This window comes from Strigops habroptila, chromosome 10, assembly GCF_004027225.2.
Source record: "Strigops habroptila isolate Jane chromosome 10, bStrHab1.2.pri, whole genome shotgun sequence".
Classification (NCBI taxonomy): domain Eukaryota; kingdom Metazoa; phylum Chordata; class Aves; order Psittaciformes; family Psittacidae; genus Strigops; species Strigops habroptila.
The window spans coordinates 23115712-23133844 of NC_046359.1; the positions used below are offsets into that span (position 1 = coordinate 23115712).

An 18133-nucleotide genomic window follows, 5' to 3' on the forward strand; every position below is an offset into this window, starting at 1 on the left:
ATACATAGTAATGGGGATATAAAGCTATTGTACAGTAACAGACTGCTTCATTATTAAGACTTTGAGGATCATGTTTTTTCATTCCAATGTCATGTAAGGATGATATAGTGAATGAAATACTCTGTTTTGTGTAGTATTTTCATAATCTCCTGTTTACACTTTGATATAATGGGAGAGGATGATACAAAGAGTTCTTGTTTGTAGGAAAAAATGTGGGGCAGAAGTGGAGAAATTGGTATCCTAAATGAAAACATTCCATTGAGTACAGAAAATGTTGCATAACTTTACTTTCTTTCCTTTCTTCTCACCCCGTCTAATTTTCCTGGTTTTCTTTTTTTTTATTGTTCTTTCCCTGAAGTAAGAACAAAGATGACTTGTGAAGATTCTCAATAGTGGTTTTGTTTTGGAATTATTGTTTTAATTTTCTCAGCTGCTTTTGGTACAGTTCAATAAACTTCCAGATCTGTTGACAAACTTGCATAACCTTGATTTAGTTTTTCTTCTTTTTTCCAATGTTTTATTATAACCTATATTCTTTTATAATATAAACTAGCTTCTTTTAGGTGAAAACGTAAAGCTTTGGGACTTACAAGAAAATATTGATTTTCTGGACTATGGAGATTTTAGGTAGAAGATTAAAGCTTGCTTAATAGTTAGGGATACATGTTCTGAAAAATTTTTTTTACAGCCCTTGAGTGTAAACATTTGTGCCTTTTAAATGTGTGTTAGTTTGTATCTGTGGTGCTTTAAACATTACAATTAGGCAATGAGAAGGTGAGCGTTTGAGTTCTGGCACAGGACTGAGCTCAGTATAAAATTACAAGTGTTTCTTAACTGAAAAATAGGACTGCTTCTTATTGTCCTATGCAGTTGCAGCACTTTTTTTCTGTAATTGTACAGCAGGTACAATACCTCACATTTTGCTTTATGAATACCTTCTAAAAGCAGGGTTGTTATTCCAGATAAGACTGTCATTCCTTCTGTAATGACAAGTAATTTTCTGCCCTCTTCCACCCCGTTTCTCTTCGCTTCTCCTCCCTCCCTATATGACTTAATACACACCTCATACAGCATGATTGCTTAAATCACTGTCAACACAGTGGTGGAGGAGGTATACATGGAAGCAAAGGAGAGGCTTTTCCTGAGCTGCCAGTTCTCTTACAGAGCTAGATGGTGTGGCCACAGAGGCTTTGTGCTATGCCCAAGCTGTGCCAGTTGCTAATGTGAACCGGAGTGACGGGACAAGTACTCTGCCTCTGGAAAGGGGCTGTAATTGCACCAGAAAATATATTTAGGAGCATTATTATTTAAGACCTTTAGTTTTCATTATTACTCTTTTAAGAGATGATGTGGTCATTTGAAAAATAAATACTAGTATCTACCACCATGTGGCAGAGAAAGTAAGTCCCTTTAATTAAAAAGTAAAATAGTATGACAGAATACCAATAGTGGAGAAAATGGGAGAAAGGATAACCTTTCTTACAGAAACAGCTTTTAAACTAAAGTAAACATTGTTCAGGTGTTTGCCCTAACACTCCCTTAAGGTTTTTGAACAGCTACCTGGGATGGCCATTAAAGCAGAAATTCAGGAACCAGGGTCCTCTTGTTAGGAATGCCTCACTTGTGTCCTGCAGTGGAGGGTTTGTCTTAAGACCAAACAAAAATGAGTAGTAGACTGAACTTCCCATGATGATGAGACAGGAGAGATGAGCTCTTAGAACTAGGATTTGGACCAGTTAACAGATTTACTGATAATAATTACTTTATAAAAAGGCACGTGAAAGCATAGAGAGCATTGCAGTGGCATTCCACTGATACATCCAGGTCCTCAGCATACAGAGGACAGTATGGAAGCCTTTGTGTGCTTCTTAATATAATACTAAGTAGAAGCCGTGGAAGAATCAGTGCGGACATTGTTGGTCACAAGAGGGAGGATCAACTGATGTTGAAGTGTTTGGTGCATGTACATGTGTTCATACTGCTTTCATTCATTCTTTCATTTGCTGTTGCCTGTCTTCCCGTTGTAGTTTTGCTTTGAGAAAATTTGGTTTTGCTTGTTTCTTTCTGCCTCCTTTCCTGTGAAAACACTAGGGGGAAAAAAGGCAGATTACAATATGATAGAAATGTCAGGCATTTTACACAAACCACCAGCAAAGTATACTTTTTTAATGCTTTGGGAGGTCTTTCACAGAATAAAGCAAATGGGGCTTTTTTTCCAGTCTCCAAGTATCTGTAGGAAAATTTATTTTATCAGAGAAGCTGGATTGCATTTGTAGTGTCTGTAAAACTAGCAAGGATGTTTTTCTGCTGTCTCTCTTTTCAAAGTGAGTATCTAACAGTAAAATGGTATACTGTGTCTGAAACCATAATGGAAAGAATCCAGGTGGTCTGTACATTATTAAGGGATATCAAAGTTGTATTTGCTACATATATCCTATTGACCTTTCCTAAAAATCAGTGGTTGGAGACTGACATGAAGTTCCTTGCATCAGGGCGGGGTGTTCCAAGTAATAACTTGCCATGTCTTTAGGAAAGCTTTTTACCTAGATTATTCCATGTTCCCTGCACATTTACTGCACATAAAAAATTCTTCCTGTTATTCTCAAGTTGTGGCAAATTCTAAATTAATATTCACTTTCTTAGCAATTTCAGCCTATGTAATATGGAGATGGTATTAATGCAGGCCTCAGAGCACCTTGTGTGTGAGGAGGGGCTGAGGGAGAACTGGTTTTGTGCAGCCTTCAGTAGGATTCCTGCTGCTGTCTACAGCTGTCCAGTATACAGGTGTGGAGAAGGCTGAGCCAGACTACTCAGTATCACATTCTTTATTTGCCTTTCATTCTGAGTATCCATTTCAATTTGTGTGTTTTGGTGTATGCACCATGTGGGTACATGTAAACACAGTGCTGCAGTAGCTGAGCGTGAGGAAATAATAGTTTTGATGGCTGCCTTTTGCATTGAAAGTAGATTAATCTATTTTCACAGCCCTCAAATAAGTACTACAACCACATATTTGGCTTTCAGAATAGGAAACAGCATTCATGCTTGAGAACACTGTTACAAACTTTACTGTCTTCAGTGTCTTTTAAATGAAATAATGAAAAAAATGTTACTTTTCTCTGCAGTGCTTGCTCTCTCAGCCAAAGTTCTGGGCCATTCAGACGTCAGCCTTACTTCTTCGGACCAAGCTTGAAAAAGGAAGTACTCGCAGGATGGAACGGGCAATGAAGCAGACTCAGGTAAGACTTCTGAGCTGCCTTCATATAAACAGAGGTTCTTTATATAGCAAATAGAAATAGGCAGGAGTTAGGAGCTTCTGCATTTCCTCTTTGCGAACTGTACAGTGAGAGAATTTTCTGTTTCTAAATGAAATGCATAAGCCACAAATCCTTTTATGTGTGCTAGTCTCAAGATAAACTCTTATATGTACAAGTAATAATTGGTCACCTTCTTTCAAAAATGACAGGTTTTAGAAGATTGAAATTAAAGTTTGTTTTCTTACCTCTAGTTTGTGACTTCTGATCTCAGTTTTTATGTAGTTCATGAATGTCAAGCTGCTACTTCTGTCATATTTTAGTAGTTTTTATGCAAGTAAGTCATCTGTAGAAAACACTGAAATTTGTAGTCACTGGTATTGTGAGAACAAGAAAACACATTTGTGAATAAAAGAGTGCTTTTGATTTACCATTTTGATGTGATACTTAGTGATTAGTATTTTTATTCGAAGTTTGAGGTAGTGATTAAATAATCTTGCTCCAAAAAAAGAGAAGATCAGTTTCCAAGTATGAAAAAATAAAAATAAAAATTGGGATTTATTTAAGAAATAGATTTTTTAAACGGAAAGGTCTGTAGACTTTTTATTTTTTCTTTCCTTCATATTACAGTTTTGTTAGGTGATTGTCATCTATATGCTAAGTCTTTTTGTCACACATGAACAGCAAGCATTTCTAGATGTCTGTCAGGCAACAGTCTTGCTGATTAAAAGAGCCAGAAATGTATAAAATTAAGATTATGGTGCTGTATAATTAAATCCCCAAAAGCTGATGTTTCATTTAAAAGCACTATTGATTAATGGATCTTGGAAGGAGAGCAGCTGGGATGTGCTGCTGCTTTTTTGTTTTGCTGAGGAGGTCACAGAGTTGCTATAGTGGAATTTCTTGGGGTCATTAGGAGAGTGTCAAGAGATCCAGGATTCCCAGTCTGGGAGATGAAGCATCCCGTTGCATTTGGGAAGCAATGCCAGGATCCTTGATGCCCTAAGCTGTAAAACAGTTGGAGTATCTCAGACATTCTTGTCAACTTGATTAAACCTGACTACTGGAAATTGTAATACTATACGGTTTGGCCATCTCATGGCGGAAATCGTTGCAAGTGCGTTTATGTGACTTCATTGTGTGCTACAACTGCAGTAATGTAAAGGATTTGATTGATTAACATGCGCTGTGACATTTTGGGAAGTGACCTCACAGTAGACACAGAATCTGTGGTTTTGAAGATTATCTTTAATCCTAAAATGTTTATGTTTTGTTTACGTTTTCTTGATGTTTGAATGTAATAACATATTTGTGTTGATTTGATACGGTATCAAGCTCAATTTCCAAAAACAGTTGAAAGTTGTTTGAGGATTGCTATGTACTAAATTAATCAAATAACTTGAATAACTTTCCATTTAAGGTTTTCGTTCCTGAGTTCCATCAGATCAGAATTTTTAAATATGCTGGTTTCTTACAGTTCTGAAAAGGAATCAGAAAACAGAGAGTGAATGATATTATTTTTCATACATAACACCAAGGTTTTTGATATATTGCCTTCATGAAGATGCCAAAGAGCTAGCAAGTTCTGCAGCTATTTATCAGTAGAAAATGGATTTCAAAACCACAGAATTTTCATACAAATTGGTTTTGTGGGGGTTTTGTTTGGTTTGGTTGTTTTATAGTTCCATGTTTACTAGTTGCTGGTACTTGCTGCAGAAAGTTTAGATATTGAAGATTAAGGGAGAAGGTAGGCGTAAATATGATTAGATTCCCCCATTGTTTGCACTATCAGATTTTTAAAGTAATTGTAAAAATTCTTTAAGACAGCTCAGATAAGAAGTGGTAAATTAAATCCTCTAAGTTACTTATTTTAGGCTTGTCTGAAGAGTGCAAGAGCTGTTATGGGCTCTGACTTAGTGATGCTGGACTGTCCTGTCCTCGTTTACTGTAACTCTCCTTCCTTTCCCCATTTCCACCCTTACCTGCTTCTACACTGGGTCTCCAGCTGTTAAGCATCTAAAAGGATGAGTATCACTGGGCAGGCATATGCTGCTTTTCAGCCCAAACGCAAGCCAGGCTGTGTTGTTGCTTTGTTGAAGAAAGTGGGTTTTGGCTACATTATTTTTTTTAACTTATTTTAATTGCTTGAACATAATTGCAGCTATTTTTGAAATGAGGGTATATTGGTTGAATTAGCTGCCATGCTTCATGTAGTAAGTGTATCTTTACAGTTTTTATAAAATTATTTTGTAAGTATTTTTTTTCTAGCTGGAAAGCTTCAAAGAGAATTCAAATGATCATTTTCAAAACCTTTTTCTGATTACTTTAAAAATGTGAACTACAGATAATGCAGTTTTTGGAACAGGTTTTAAAATGATCATTCTAGGTATTTTGTAGCTAACTTGAAGTGAATAGGAGAGATTTTTTTCTTAACTTTTTCTGAATGCTACTGATTGTTTCTGTCCAGTTTTTGCCTAAATGAGGTTTGAATCCACAACAATAAGGTTAAAGATTTCTATAGCCAGTACCTTTTTCAACCACTTTTCTAAGAAAAGGACAGCTAAAACTTTATATTCCACTAGAATATTTAATCATGACCAGCATAACATATATTGAAGTCTTGATCAAGGTACTGCCAACCAAAATGTATCACTGGATACAGTATGATTTTTTTAAGGTTGGGTGTTTAGGTTTTTTCCATATGGGTATAGGTGAAGGAGGGTGAGAAGTGCTAGCGTGGAAAGAAAGGAGAGAGGAGGAGGGAGAAAACAGAAAGAAAAGGGGACAGTTTTTGATAAATAGCTTTCCACATAACTAGAAACCTGCCATTTCTACCTCAGTTTTGGGATCATCACCTCCCCTCTGTTGTTAAAAAAGTAACTCAGAAACTATTAATAGCGGAAAACAGGTTGGAATAAGCTGTTAAACCACAAATTACTGCTGAAAGTACAGCCAGAGCTCAAGTGATAGGATGGGGAGAAAAAAGATATTTTGAGTGGTGTAGGAGCTATGTAAAAAAGAGAAAAGCGAGGGGTGATTTAAAAAAACCCAATCAAACCCAAACAAACTATTTTAAAGCACATAGAGGGGGATGCTATCCTTTAGTTTCTTGCTATATGAAATAAATTATGAAATAAGTGTACTCTTCCATTTCAGTGGATTTTTAACTAATTTTAAGAATGAAGCAAAAGGCATAAAAATGCCGTGCTTTGTACTAAGGATGGTGGTGTAGAAGTGAGAGCGTTGTTTGCTGCTGGATTACGCTAGCAGCGAGAGAGGTGAAGCTGCCATGTGCCTGGTGCACCAGTAGCCTGCTCAGGCTTATCCTACAGTGACTTGTTACAGCTACTTCCTGGAGCTTGCTCAGGATGTTCACGCTGGCTACCTCTGTGCTTGCAGCTTTTATCAGCTTGTTATGTGCCCCTTTTCTGATTGTATTTTCTGCTGCTTGCTGCACCTGGTGATAGCATGCCTGTAACCTAATCGCTTGGCTTTCCTAACACGTAGTAGAACGTATGCAGTATTTTATACAGTTCTCCGTTGCTTGCTTTTCTTGGCAGCAACGGGATTTGCCTGTTGGGGAAGAGAAATGTGTCTTGAAAGGGTGTTTTTAATAAGACTTCAGGAGAGCTGGGAGCAGACTAGGAATATTATAGGCTAATCATTATGTCTAAGATTGAAAGGTCACATGAGATCTGGTTTTATATCCTTAGTCATACACAGATATATGTGGTTGGGAATTCTGTGTCAACTGCCCTGTAATTTTCACTAAAATAATACTTCAGAATGTCATTTTCTTCAGCAACTAATGTTTTTCTGTGTGTATCAAAAGGGGAAATAATGTGTTTAAATTGTTCTTAACTATAGAAACATGCTAGTTGGCATGCAATTCTTTCAAATCTGAAAAGAGTTTGTGTGCAGCTATAGAGAGAAATGGCTGGTATAGATCTAACAGAACTGGCGTCTTGAGCTCCATGAACCTGAACGCAACATCACTGTTATGTTGTTTTCACATTGATGGTCTTTAAATAGTTATGCAAGAAAGTTACGTCACTTATCATAGAAGCATATCCTTTTTGTTTTCAAAACTGGATTGTCACCTCTTTGCCAGCTTGCTCCCTCTTCTTTGCTTTGTTTGGCGGTTGTTCTACATTGGACAAATTCAACATTTAAGGGAAGAGTTCAAAAAGAAGATGGGAGCAGTCTTTCTCCCATGAAGGTGATTTAGAGAGGTTTGAGGATACCACATTTTTCCTGCTTCTTTTGCTTCTCAATTCATAGGTGTTTCTGGTCAGGCCTCTCGATACCGCAGTTGGAACAATATAGAGAGACTTTTAGTGTGACCAGGGAATGATAGCACTTGTCTGGTTCACCCAAACTGTTAGATCACTGTAGTAGGAGTTCTTATTCTTTGACTCCCTCTTGTACTCTAGGAGTACATTAAAAAAGATTTTAGTAGTTGCTTTTAGCTGTGTATGGAATGGGAGAGGGAAAGAAGGAAGAGAAGATTGCAAAACTAATTGCTAAAAAATTGTTTCACATGAAGTTGAAAGTTTTTACGGAAAGTTACTGGCATTTGTGAGATGCATTGTTGAACTGCGAGATATTTAACTCACTTTCTTCAGGAGGGTAATAAGTGCAAGACAGACCTCTTCTATAGACATCCTGCATTGATATCCCAATAATTCTCAACTATTATGAATTGTATTTATTATTAGAACACATGTTCCAAAAGTGTTTAAAAAGAGGATAAAAGCCAGGTGTCTTATAAAACCTTTCCTTAATGAATTGTATGCAAGATGACAAGGTCTCCAGAACCCTAGAAATAAACCTTATTACTTCAGAAAGCAATCACAAGAGATAGTGACCTCTTGGTGATAGTTATTATTTCAGTCTCGAGACACATATTTCCAAATCTTATTTCATTTTGCTTAAGCAGATGACAGATTTGACAGGAGATGTTACATGACAGAAGTGATTCTGGGGATACGTTGCATGCTTCAAAATAATTAACATGGTGGTGCTTGGCTCCCTCTGTTCTGATTCCATTATGCAATTATGGGGTTTGTTGCAGAGCGAAAAAAAAAAAACCCAAACTAAGCCAGAGATCCAGTCTGCCAAGAGTTTTTCAGGAATAAGTGGTTTTGTACCACTGGCAAAAAAAGAAAATATTGAATAGTATAATTCTCCAGGTAATGATTTCTGCCTTGAAGTTTTCTACTGCACTGTTGTATTTGCCAGTTTGGATCAGCACTATTAGCTGGTGTGGGGAAAAGAATGAAACCATTTTTATGTGCTAAAGTTTCTTCATATTTTCTCAGCTAGTATTTTAAAGTACAAACCTTTTTGCTCATTTGAGAATTATGTTCAATAACTGAGCTGTTCCATTCCTAGGGTCAGTGTACTTTCTAAAAGCAGCCAAAACCACTAAGGCTCCCATTTTTTCCAAATATTTTCCATTGAACATTAGCTCTTAAGGCATTCACCTTTCTCCCTTTAGAGTCTCTTCATGCAGTGTCCTGACAACTTGAGTGATGGTATTAGGAGTCATAATGTCAGAGAGGAGAATCCTTAAGCCATATTGAACAGTAATGTTACACTTCTTTTATAGACAAAGTGATGGCAGAGAGTTGCAAAGAAAAATATTAATACCAACAGATTGCAAGATATAACATTTATATCTTTCTGCCTAAACTTTGCCCTGGAAATTATAAGCATTATAAGCTCAACATCAATGAATTAAACAATTAAAATAATTAAGTTCCACATGTAGTCAGACCAGATGCAGGGCATGTATGACACACTATTCCCACCTATTGTTAAATTGAATAGATGAAGCTTTACAGATGCTGCTAACTTTGAATAGATGAATCTTTACAGCTGTATGTCATAAATACCATTGCAAATCTGGAGATAGGTATCCCAAGATAAGCTAACAGACCATTTTCTGAAACCAGGACAACACAGATAAAAGCTAAGCTCAGCTGGTTATGTTTGGCATTTGAGACTACATGAGTGAGACTGTGATGCTACACTGCAAACAAATAAGCTATAAACATATCAAAAAGGGAGCAAGATGTATGTGTGGAAATAGACATGTTCTTTCGCCAAATGCCAAGTGATCTAGCCTTTATTTGGACTGATTTTAGATGTATCACTGTCATGGTAAATTAATGGATATTATCAGTATTCTTGCTTTTGCAACAGAAAATGAGTGTTCTGGTTTTAAATACATCCTTCACAAGTAAGCTTGGAAATCTAGCTTCGCGTAGAGACTGTAGGGGAAGTTCTGCTTACACCTTTTGATATATCATAAGAATGAATAGCATAATTGACAGGTGAAACAGATTTTTCTTTGAAAACAAAAACACTCAAGAAGTTACACTTGCTTGATAATCGTCGTAACTATAAAATTGTTATGCTTTTATAGTCATAACTATAAAATTAAATTTCATATAAGTAACATTAAAATAGGTAAAAATAAATGTAAATGATAAAAAAGATAAAAAAATGTACACAGAACTTTTATGAAGATTGTATCCTCTCTAAGTGGATTTGTCCTGAGGCTTAAACCATTAAAAGGCTTTAGCATTGAAACCCATATCCTAAGCACTGGCACTTAGTAACTTTGGGCACAATATTTGTCCAGAATAGTGAGCATCATTTTGAACATCAGTAATACTGTTGTGCTGTTAGAGGCCTCATTTGTTTTCTCATGCTTCTTTAGGTGGTAGCGTTTGACTACAATGCAACATTCCAAGTGGTGGTTGCACAGGAGATGCTCTCACTTGCCCAGTATACTGCTTGGCTCTCTATTTCAAATGAAAAGGAAATACTGCGTCAGACATTCATGAATCCAGATATCTTCTACTCATGACCTTGACCTCTTTTGTGCTAATTCTGATACCAAAATGCTTTATATTTCATTTGGGGGTGTCAGACTCATTTCCTCTTGTGTGCTTTCCTTCCTCATGCAGCTGCAAAAACCTTATTGTAAAGAAGCTGAAGCTTTTTTTAGTAAAATGCCACAGTCAATCTAAGTGAATATTTGTTTCTTAGTTAGCTAGTATTGTTTTCAAAGTGAAATACATCTTTGCACGGCCTCATTTTAGAAAAAATAGATGTGCACAGGTGTAGCACCCTTATCAATAACTTTTTCCTGAGCATGCTTTCCCTTACAACTGTCAACATCATCTTGCATCTTAAAAGTTTACCTGAAGTTATGCAAAAACTAAGTCTTATTGGTAGCCCAGTACTTCAAGTTCTGCATAGATGCCATAAAAATTTTTGCTCTTCTCTCTTTCCTGCCGTCAAAACTTTGCATAGGTGAAACCAGTACCTTAGATTCACAAGGTAGTCTCTTCCTGAATGATTTTGGAATTTGAAGTCATTACAATGTGGATAACTTTTGATGATCTTGCTTTAACATGTAGGATATACTTAGGGAGTAAGTTTAAAGTGAAGAATTAATTTATTTGCCTGAGGACTTGGTAGTAATGGAGTGGGGAAGAGTGAATGACTGGACTATCACAAAAAGAAAAGGTCTGGGAAAAGTTGTATAAGCAGTAGCTTTCCAGTTTTCTATCATGTAAAGTAGAAAAAAGAAACAGCTTTAACTGATACCTTAGAGAATTAGACTGAAAAGCCTCACAGATGAAAGGCCTGCTAAAGGTAGGCAGTAAAGCAAGCATAACTTTTCTAAATGCTTACTTCCTGAAATAAGGTTAACAAGAAGTGATATATCTGGATTTTTAATAGAGTAGGAAGTGTAGAATAATTGTTTTAAATTTAGCTGAATTGTTCATGTTGAATATTTACAAGCGTTGATTTGTTTATACATTAAGTATCTCTAGTCATGATGCAGTCACTACTTGTAGAATAACAAACTTTAAAAGTCCAAGTGGTAACACGTTTATGACATAAGCTAGGGTAGAGAAAAACTGGTATATCTAATCAATGTTTAGATATTTTATTACAAAATTTATTAAACTTACACTTGTGATCAATAATCTAAATTAATATACCAGCCAGACATGTTTTGATGCTGAGGTTTAAAAACAATTAGATGCATGATCTGGTGAAAATCATTGGTGAAGTACCTGGAATGAGAGTACATTGAATTGGTAAACCAGCCTTCAACAGCTGCTGCGCAGGTGCAATGGCATGTTTTCTTTCATAGTTAAATACCTAGTTTATTCAAAGTTGAGAAACTCCTTGGGAGCTGATAAGACAAGAAGGCATGTTTTTCCTTGTTTGCTCTGTAAAATTAGGCCTGAAACACTGAGGTCTACTAATTTTAATTTCTTGTAAAACAGTGTCATCAGAACTTAGGCATTTCTAAGATATCTGTAAGAAAGGAAGAAATTGTAAATACAAACCACATTTTGATAGTTGTCTCCCTAGTTACAAGGCCTATACTTTTATTTAATTGATAACAGTAATGTACATTTGCTTTATTTGCTAATCAAGCTTCCATTTCCATCTAGAAGAGTCTCAAAACAATTGCAATTTAATTTATTTAGAACATGAGAAATGCCATTCATCACTCTCTAACATTTCAAAAATCCAGGAATTTTATGCTAAAGATACAGTTGTCTTAAACATGTCTTCACTGGATCCTCCTGCTTTAAAAAAAAACCACATGGGAATAAAGCTTTGTAAAATTGAAGGACAGTCTGATTCTTATCGCTGATGAAAATTAATCTTTTAAAGATAAAGAACAAACATTGAAAATAACGTAAAAAAAAAAAAAAAAACCAACAAAACCAAAACAAACCGAACACAAACAAAACAACTACCAAAAAAACCCCAAACACCAGAATTACTTGTTGGCTGGTTGATGAGGGCAGTAGTCTCTTAAAAATCTGGAAACTATTTACTCCATAAAATAGCATTTTTTAGATGAATTAAGACAAACAGAATGAATTTTGCATTCTTGTCAGATTTTAATAGTTTTCAAGAACAATAAAATATATGCAGAGCAAGTATAAAATTCTCTGATGATGATAGTTTTGCAGTTATAATTCAGTAGTAGTGATCAGCTTATTATAGGTAAGAAATTCAATCAGTTAAATAAAACAAAGCAGTTCTCTTCGTCCTCCCTCAGTTTTCTCTGAGGAATCTTCCCCTGCAAGCCTGCCAAATGAATGAGCTTTTCGGCGTGATGGTAAGGCTCTAAGCATGCGGGTTATTGTAGTTCAAGAAGTTCCAGGGCCATGGTGAACTGTCCCTCAAAATGCAAAGGATGAATTCAGTCTTGAAAGACTAATTTATAGTCATGTTTGTAGTAGACAGGGCCTTCTTACTCACTGAAATGAAGCTAAGATGCACAAAAACAATTGCTGGGAAGTAGTGCAATAACAATGAGACAAATGTTATTGATAAAATTGTTTGTGTCTTTTTTCATATTTTGAAAGTGATCCAGCATTGTCCTGAAAAAATTCTTCCATTAGAAGGTATTTTAGTGCTGCTTTAACCATTACAGGAAATGAGAGACTAGAAACTGCTTTTAGTTTTAAAAGTATTCAAGGTGAAAGAATATGGAAGTAGTGGTGCTCTAATACTTGCAAAAGTTGGAATAGGTAATAAATCAAAGGCAACTTAGCCTTTAATGGTCCTTGCTTTTGTCCTTATATACTTGCTCAATAAAGAAGGAGTAAACACTCTGTCACTAAGGCTTTTCTTTTTCTCCTGATACAAAAAAAAATATTTTACTGCCTCAGGTCAGCATACAAGCTGTGATTTTAAGAGAAGCCAATGCATTTATTGTGAGAAGATATTTTCAGTGGGAAACGTGATAAAAACTGAAAATAATTACTCAAATTTTTAATTAGAGACAAGTGATTGTATCAGGGTAGAATATGAGAACATTACATGGGAAGCATTTTCCTTTGATTATGTAGGTCAACACTGGAGATAATCAAGGAGAATGTGTTAGGCAATTTGGTTTTTGATCACCAGTTTAGAGTAAGATATCAGCAGATCAGTTTCTGCACCAAAACTGATGAAGTACAAGCTGCAGAGATTTGTAATCGTTGACCTAGAGATTCACACGAAGTAGGCTGAAGGGATTTGTAAAAAAGGTCATTAAAGTGGTGACAAATCTTTGAGATACATTTAGAAACAGTGAAGGAAAATACTGTTTGTGGAAAAGATAAAATAGAAAAGAATAGACTATTGGGTAATTAATGAGGGGAAATGTAATTTATTTATTTATTTATTTCTAGATTAAATTGTTGTATCATTTACAAAAACAAGAGCTAATTCCAAAAATGAAAATGATCATGCTTTGAAACTAGTCCGTAACTATGATGCTGACGTAGGGAGAGCTGCTTTTTCTAATAGAAGTTTCTACCAAACGAAGATCCATTGTGCCAAGGGTCTAACTTTGTAGTAAGTTACAGGGAGGGTTGGGTTGTTAAAAATATATTTAGTACATTAACTGTATGTGGTTTCTAAATGTTCAGAGGTATAAAATTTGGGGAATCTAGTATGTAAAGAATCACTTGATGGGAAACTATGGTACTGGAGACAAGGTTTGCAATAGTGTGGGCTGGAGGTAGCTTCTAACCAGAGAACTGTTTGCTGGCCTAACTCAACTCATTTGGTTCCTGTTCCAGTTATTAGTTATGAATTGAAGAATATATTTAGCTTCTGAACTTTCCAAACTGGTTTAAGGACCATTGATTCAAATAATCATTTGGATTGGTGCATGGAGAGTTCTATGATGATACAATATTGGCTGTTTTCAGTATTTCCATTTACTTTTGCAGTTACTCAATTTCTACGTAATATTGCTGTCTGTCTAAATATTGTAAATTATAACACTGTGGTTTTGTGATAAGACTTGGGCATTTTGACAGATGTGGAGTTGTTTTTGTAAGCAATATGACTTACCATGCCTGAACTAGATTTTAAATAGCATAAATATTATTGTTTGTAGCTATTATGCACATTGCTGTGCTATACCTGCCCATTTTTCCAGATACAGATCTGTGCAAACATTGAAGTTGCCTAGAAATAGAATAGAAACATTCAGTAAATGATTCTACCACAGAAAGCTTCACCTCCTGCTTTATTCCATTTTCCCCTGTGTATAGTGCATGCAAACAAAAGCCATTAATAACGTTGCAAGTTCAAACACTTAAAAGTTATAAAATGACAAATTATAGTGCAATTGTAAACTATTTCAGGAGCTCTCAAGCTGCACCTTGCCTGGACAACTCCTCTGGTCTAAAATCCGCCTTCTTTTCTCTGGTTCTCCATTAAAAGTGCAGGCTGAGGGTTGGATGAATGGCCAGAGGCCCAGCAGGCTCCTGGGCTCACATTCTTCTCTCCACTGGAAAAAAGTGGTAGCAGGAAGTAGGCAGTGGCAGCTACTGGCGGAGGAGTTAATTTGTCCTTCAGTCCTCCCCCTTTGGCCTAGGTTAGAGTATCTCAAGTAAACAGGGCAGCTGAAAGCAAAGTGCATCTGTTCTTCTGGCAGCAGTGTGCTACCTCCTTCTGAAGATCTGCAAGAAAATTGCCTCCAGTGCAAGACTGGTACCATTAGAACTTGCAGCTGATTGTCCATGGTTAAGTAATTGAAAGCTATAAACAGATTAAAGTCTGTACATGTTACGCCAACTGTCATTTTGTTTCTACAGCCCATGGTTTTATTGGGCAAGGCTTTTAGTATCCTGTGTCCATGGCTGTAGTTGCTCTTCTGTGAAGTAGCAGAACATCTGTTTTCCAGACTGTTCCTTGACCTCTTTGGTGCGAGTGACCAGCACAAACCATAAAACTCCCTGCAGCTGAATGAAAATTCTATTTTAGTTCAATTTCTTGATTGGTTCTGTACCAGACCGGCTATGCCCAATACTGCAGTGTGATTGTGGAAAGAATTGTGGTTTTGTGGCTTTTTCCTTTTTTTGATAAAGAAGAACTGAGTCTTCAGGGGAGCTTGGTGTGCTTCTATCTGAATATGTCATACAATCAGGCATGGAATATTTAATACATTTAAAGTGTTTTTATTTTTACTGGAAGTCAAATTGATTTCAAGCCAGTTGTTGCTGAAGATGCTTATTTTCTTCTTTGGTGAGTAGATCAATCATTAACAGCAAATGATAGGGGCTTTGTTTGTTCTTCCCTGATGTGTAGAGAGCTTTCCAAGAACATGTGAAGAAGTGGATTGGATGTCTTTCAAGAAAATACATATATTGAAAACAGACTTCTTTATATGTGATTGCCTTTCTTTGGGATAGCTAAAGTTTAAACACTTTGCCTGTGTGTCATATTTCTAATGTACTTACCATCATATACTGAACGGTTGCTGGGTCAGGCTCAGCTACTGGAATAATCTGTATTTCCTGCCAAGTAATTTTTCAACAAAAACTGTTAGATATCAGACAAGGTTTCACTGTATAGGGAAGCTATTTTTGGGAAAAAGAGTAATGATTTGGGGTGGGGAGGTTGTTGGGCTTTATTTTGTTGTTTTGGTTTGGGGTTTGGTTGGGGATTTTTTTGTAAGAAGGGAAAACAAAAAGATGTTATCTGAGACATTCTGATCAAATTCAGGACAAAAGAGACTGAACTTGTCTGTCCGTTCTCTTCATGCTCCTGTCCCCTTCCCCAAAATAGCTAAAGATGTTCAAAAGTTGATTATTGCCAATATTGCAAAATGAGCTGTTAGCAATTAGAGCAGCTGAATATCTATGGTTTCAGGTTACAGGCATCTGAAGCCATCTAAGTAACAGGACAGAATTATGCTTGGTATGATTGCCAGTAAAAAACTGCACTGAGTTACCTGAATACACTGCATTCTGTTTTGTGTTGTGTTTTTTCCCTTGAGATTTCTATTTCTGTAACAGAATACCATCCAATCCCTACCTTAGGTAGGAGGAAGCTGAAACTGTTTACATGCTTGCAATTAATAACATGGTCTTAAGAAGTTTTGCTCTCAGATTCTTTAAGTATGTTGTTTATGTTTTTCAGAAAATACAGTCTAATTCCCAAGTTCTAATTATTTTTTTCCATATATAAGTGTTTATTTAAATATTTATTTATAGTATGTTTACTTATGTTTTGTGAAAAAGCTTCAAGGAGGCCTTTTCTGCTACTGCCAAACAACATGTCATTTTTTGTTATTGCTTGTATATATATACCATTGTACAATTTACCATTAGCAAAATGCGAATGTGTGGTAGGTAAACTCAGGTCTGCCAGCAATAGAAAAAATACAGGATGTTTACGATAGATTATTCTTCTTGAGCAGGGTGTTCCAGCTGGAATACAAAATAGGTTAAATGGATCATAGAGATATGTATATTTATGAGTAACATACCTAAACTAACAACCAAGTACTGCATATAAATGTTATTAAATGAAAGGCTTCAGCTTGACTATCCCCTTCTGATTGTGGCTTTTCTGAGGAAGAACTACATCTTTCAAAGAAAATACCTGTTTTATATTACAAAACACAAGTGTTTGATGTAACTTACTCTGTATAACATTTTATTGTAATGCCTGATGGGGGCGGGGAGGAAAAATCACAGTACACTAGAATAGATGGTTTCTGGCATGACATCAGTCAGAACTTTATAAAAGGTTACAAACAAGTTCTTCCTTTGCTGAAAAATGGATACAAACTTTTTTTAAAACAAAAAAGTTTATTTGCTTATGCTTTTAAAAGGAATAACAGCCTTAAATTCATCAAACTTGAAACATTTTAGAAAATTCTCTAGGCATAATCTGTCTCAGAGAGTACAGCATTATTCTCAGGTTGATGTCAGACACTGACAATGAAATGAAACCTGTGCGCAAATACCATAGAGATGGCTGTCCGGAAAAAACCACTACTGACATGATTCTCAGCCCAGAAACTTTAAAGTATTTGCTGAGGGATAGGTGATGCCAAGTTTCTTCAGCTGTTTAGGGGGAGAAGGAAATAGGACATAGCAGAGAAGCCATAAAACAAACACTGCATGCTCAATACTATGAGTACTTACAACATCTTAACTGAAGAATTCATCAAAATAAGCTGTTTGTTAGAAAAATTCTGTGGGGCAGATAGTGCTGAATCTAGTACAAGATGGCTTCTTGTCTTCATAGATCAAGAAGACTTCTGTGTCCAATCTAGGGTGGGAGGAAATAAAACACAAAGCAGTGATTGGGGAATTAGTCTGCTGTTTAAAAAGGGATTATGCTCATTTTAAAGAATATGCATAGAAAAATTTTGTTTTCATTTCATTCAGAGGAAATCAACCTTTTCTTCTGTGTGTAAAACTGCTAGAAACTGGGAACATTTTCTTGTGACTTTTTTAAAAAAGCAAATAACCTTGAACACTGAGCCTTGGGGATTCTTTCAATGTAGTGATTACGTACAATTAAGAAATTTTTAGCAAAACATTGGGTGAAGTATTTCAACCACCGCTTTCAATGCAGACTGAGGTTTGAAAACTTGTAGCCTGAAGGCCTTCTCCTTGAATGTTTCAGTTAATTTTGTTTCAAGCACTGCTTGATTTTATAGTTCTAGAATTACATTGCCTTGTTAGTAGTTTCTTTCTGTGAAGCATCCTGACATCTTTGCTGCTCCTGTGTTCCAGGTGCCCTGTAACCTTTCATTTGCAATACAAGTTGACAGTCAGTGCTGTACAACATTTTAAAGTTAGCTTTAACAAATTTTAAACCAGCTGTTAGTTCCTAGGGAACAGCGTGATACATCATCCTCTAGTCAGTTTAAATATACACATCATTTGAGGTCAATCCTATCAAGCAATAATTTCATGGAAGAATGACTGAAAGGGTGAGCTTGCAAAGTGAGCAAAAATGGAAATCTTCAAGGCTACAAGGTTTTAATGAAACCAAGGCTTGTATTTGAATGAGGGGTAAAAAGAGGGTAA

The 18133-nt window shown here is 36.0% G+C and overlaps 1 protein-coding gene across 4 annotated transcripts in view; it reads left to right on the top strand.

The window, feature by feature from the left end:
- Positions 1-18133, top strand: part of TTC27 (tetratricopeptide repeat domain 27) — a 119453-nt gene that overhangs the window by 60015 nt on the left and 41305 nt on the right. For all 4 annotated transcript variants that reach the window (XR_003993566.1, XR_003993567.1, XM_030499973.1 and 1 more), the window contains exon 10: positions 3126-3239. Coding sequence is in view for 2 of the 4 variants with exons in the window: in XM_030499973.1 (XP_030355833.1) it covers positions 3126-3239 (114 nt within the window). In the remaining 2 variants the exon portion in view is untranslated. The remainder of the gene's footprint in view (positions 1-3125; positions 3240-18133) is intronic.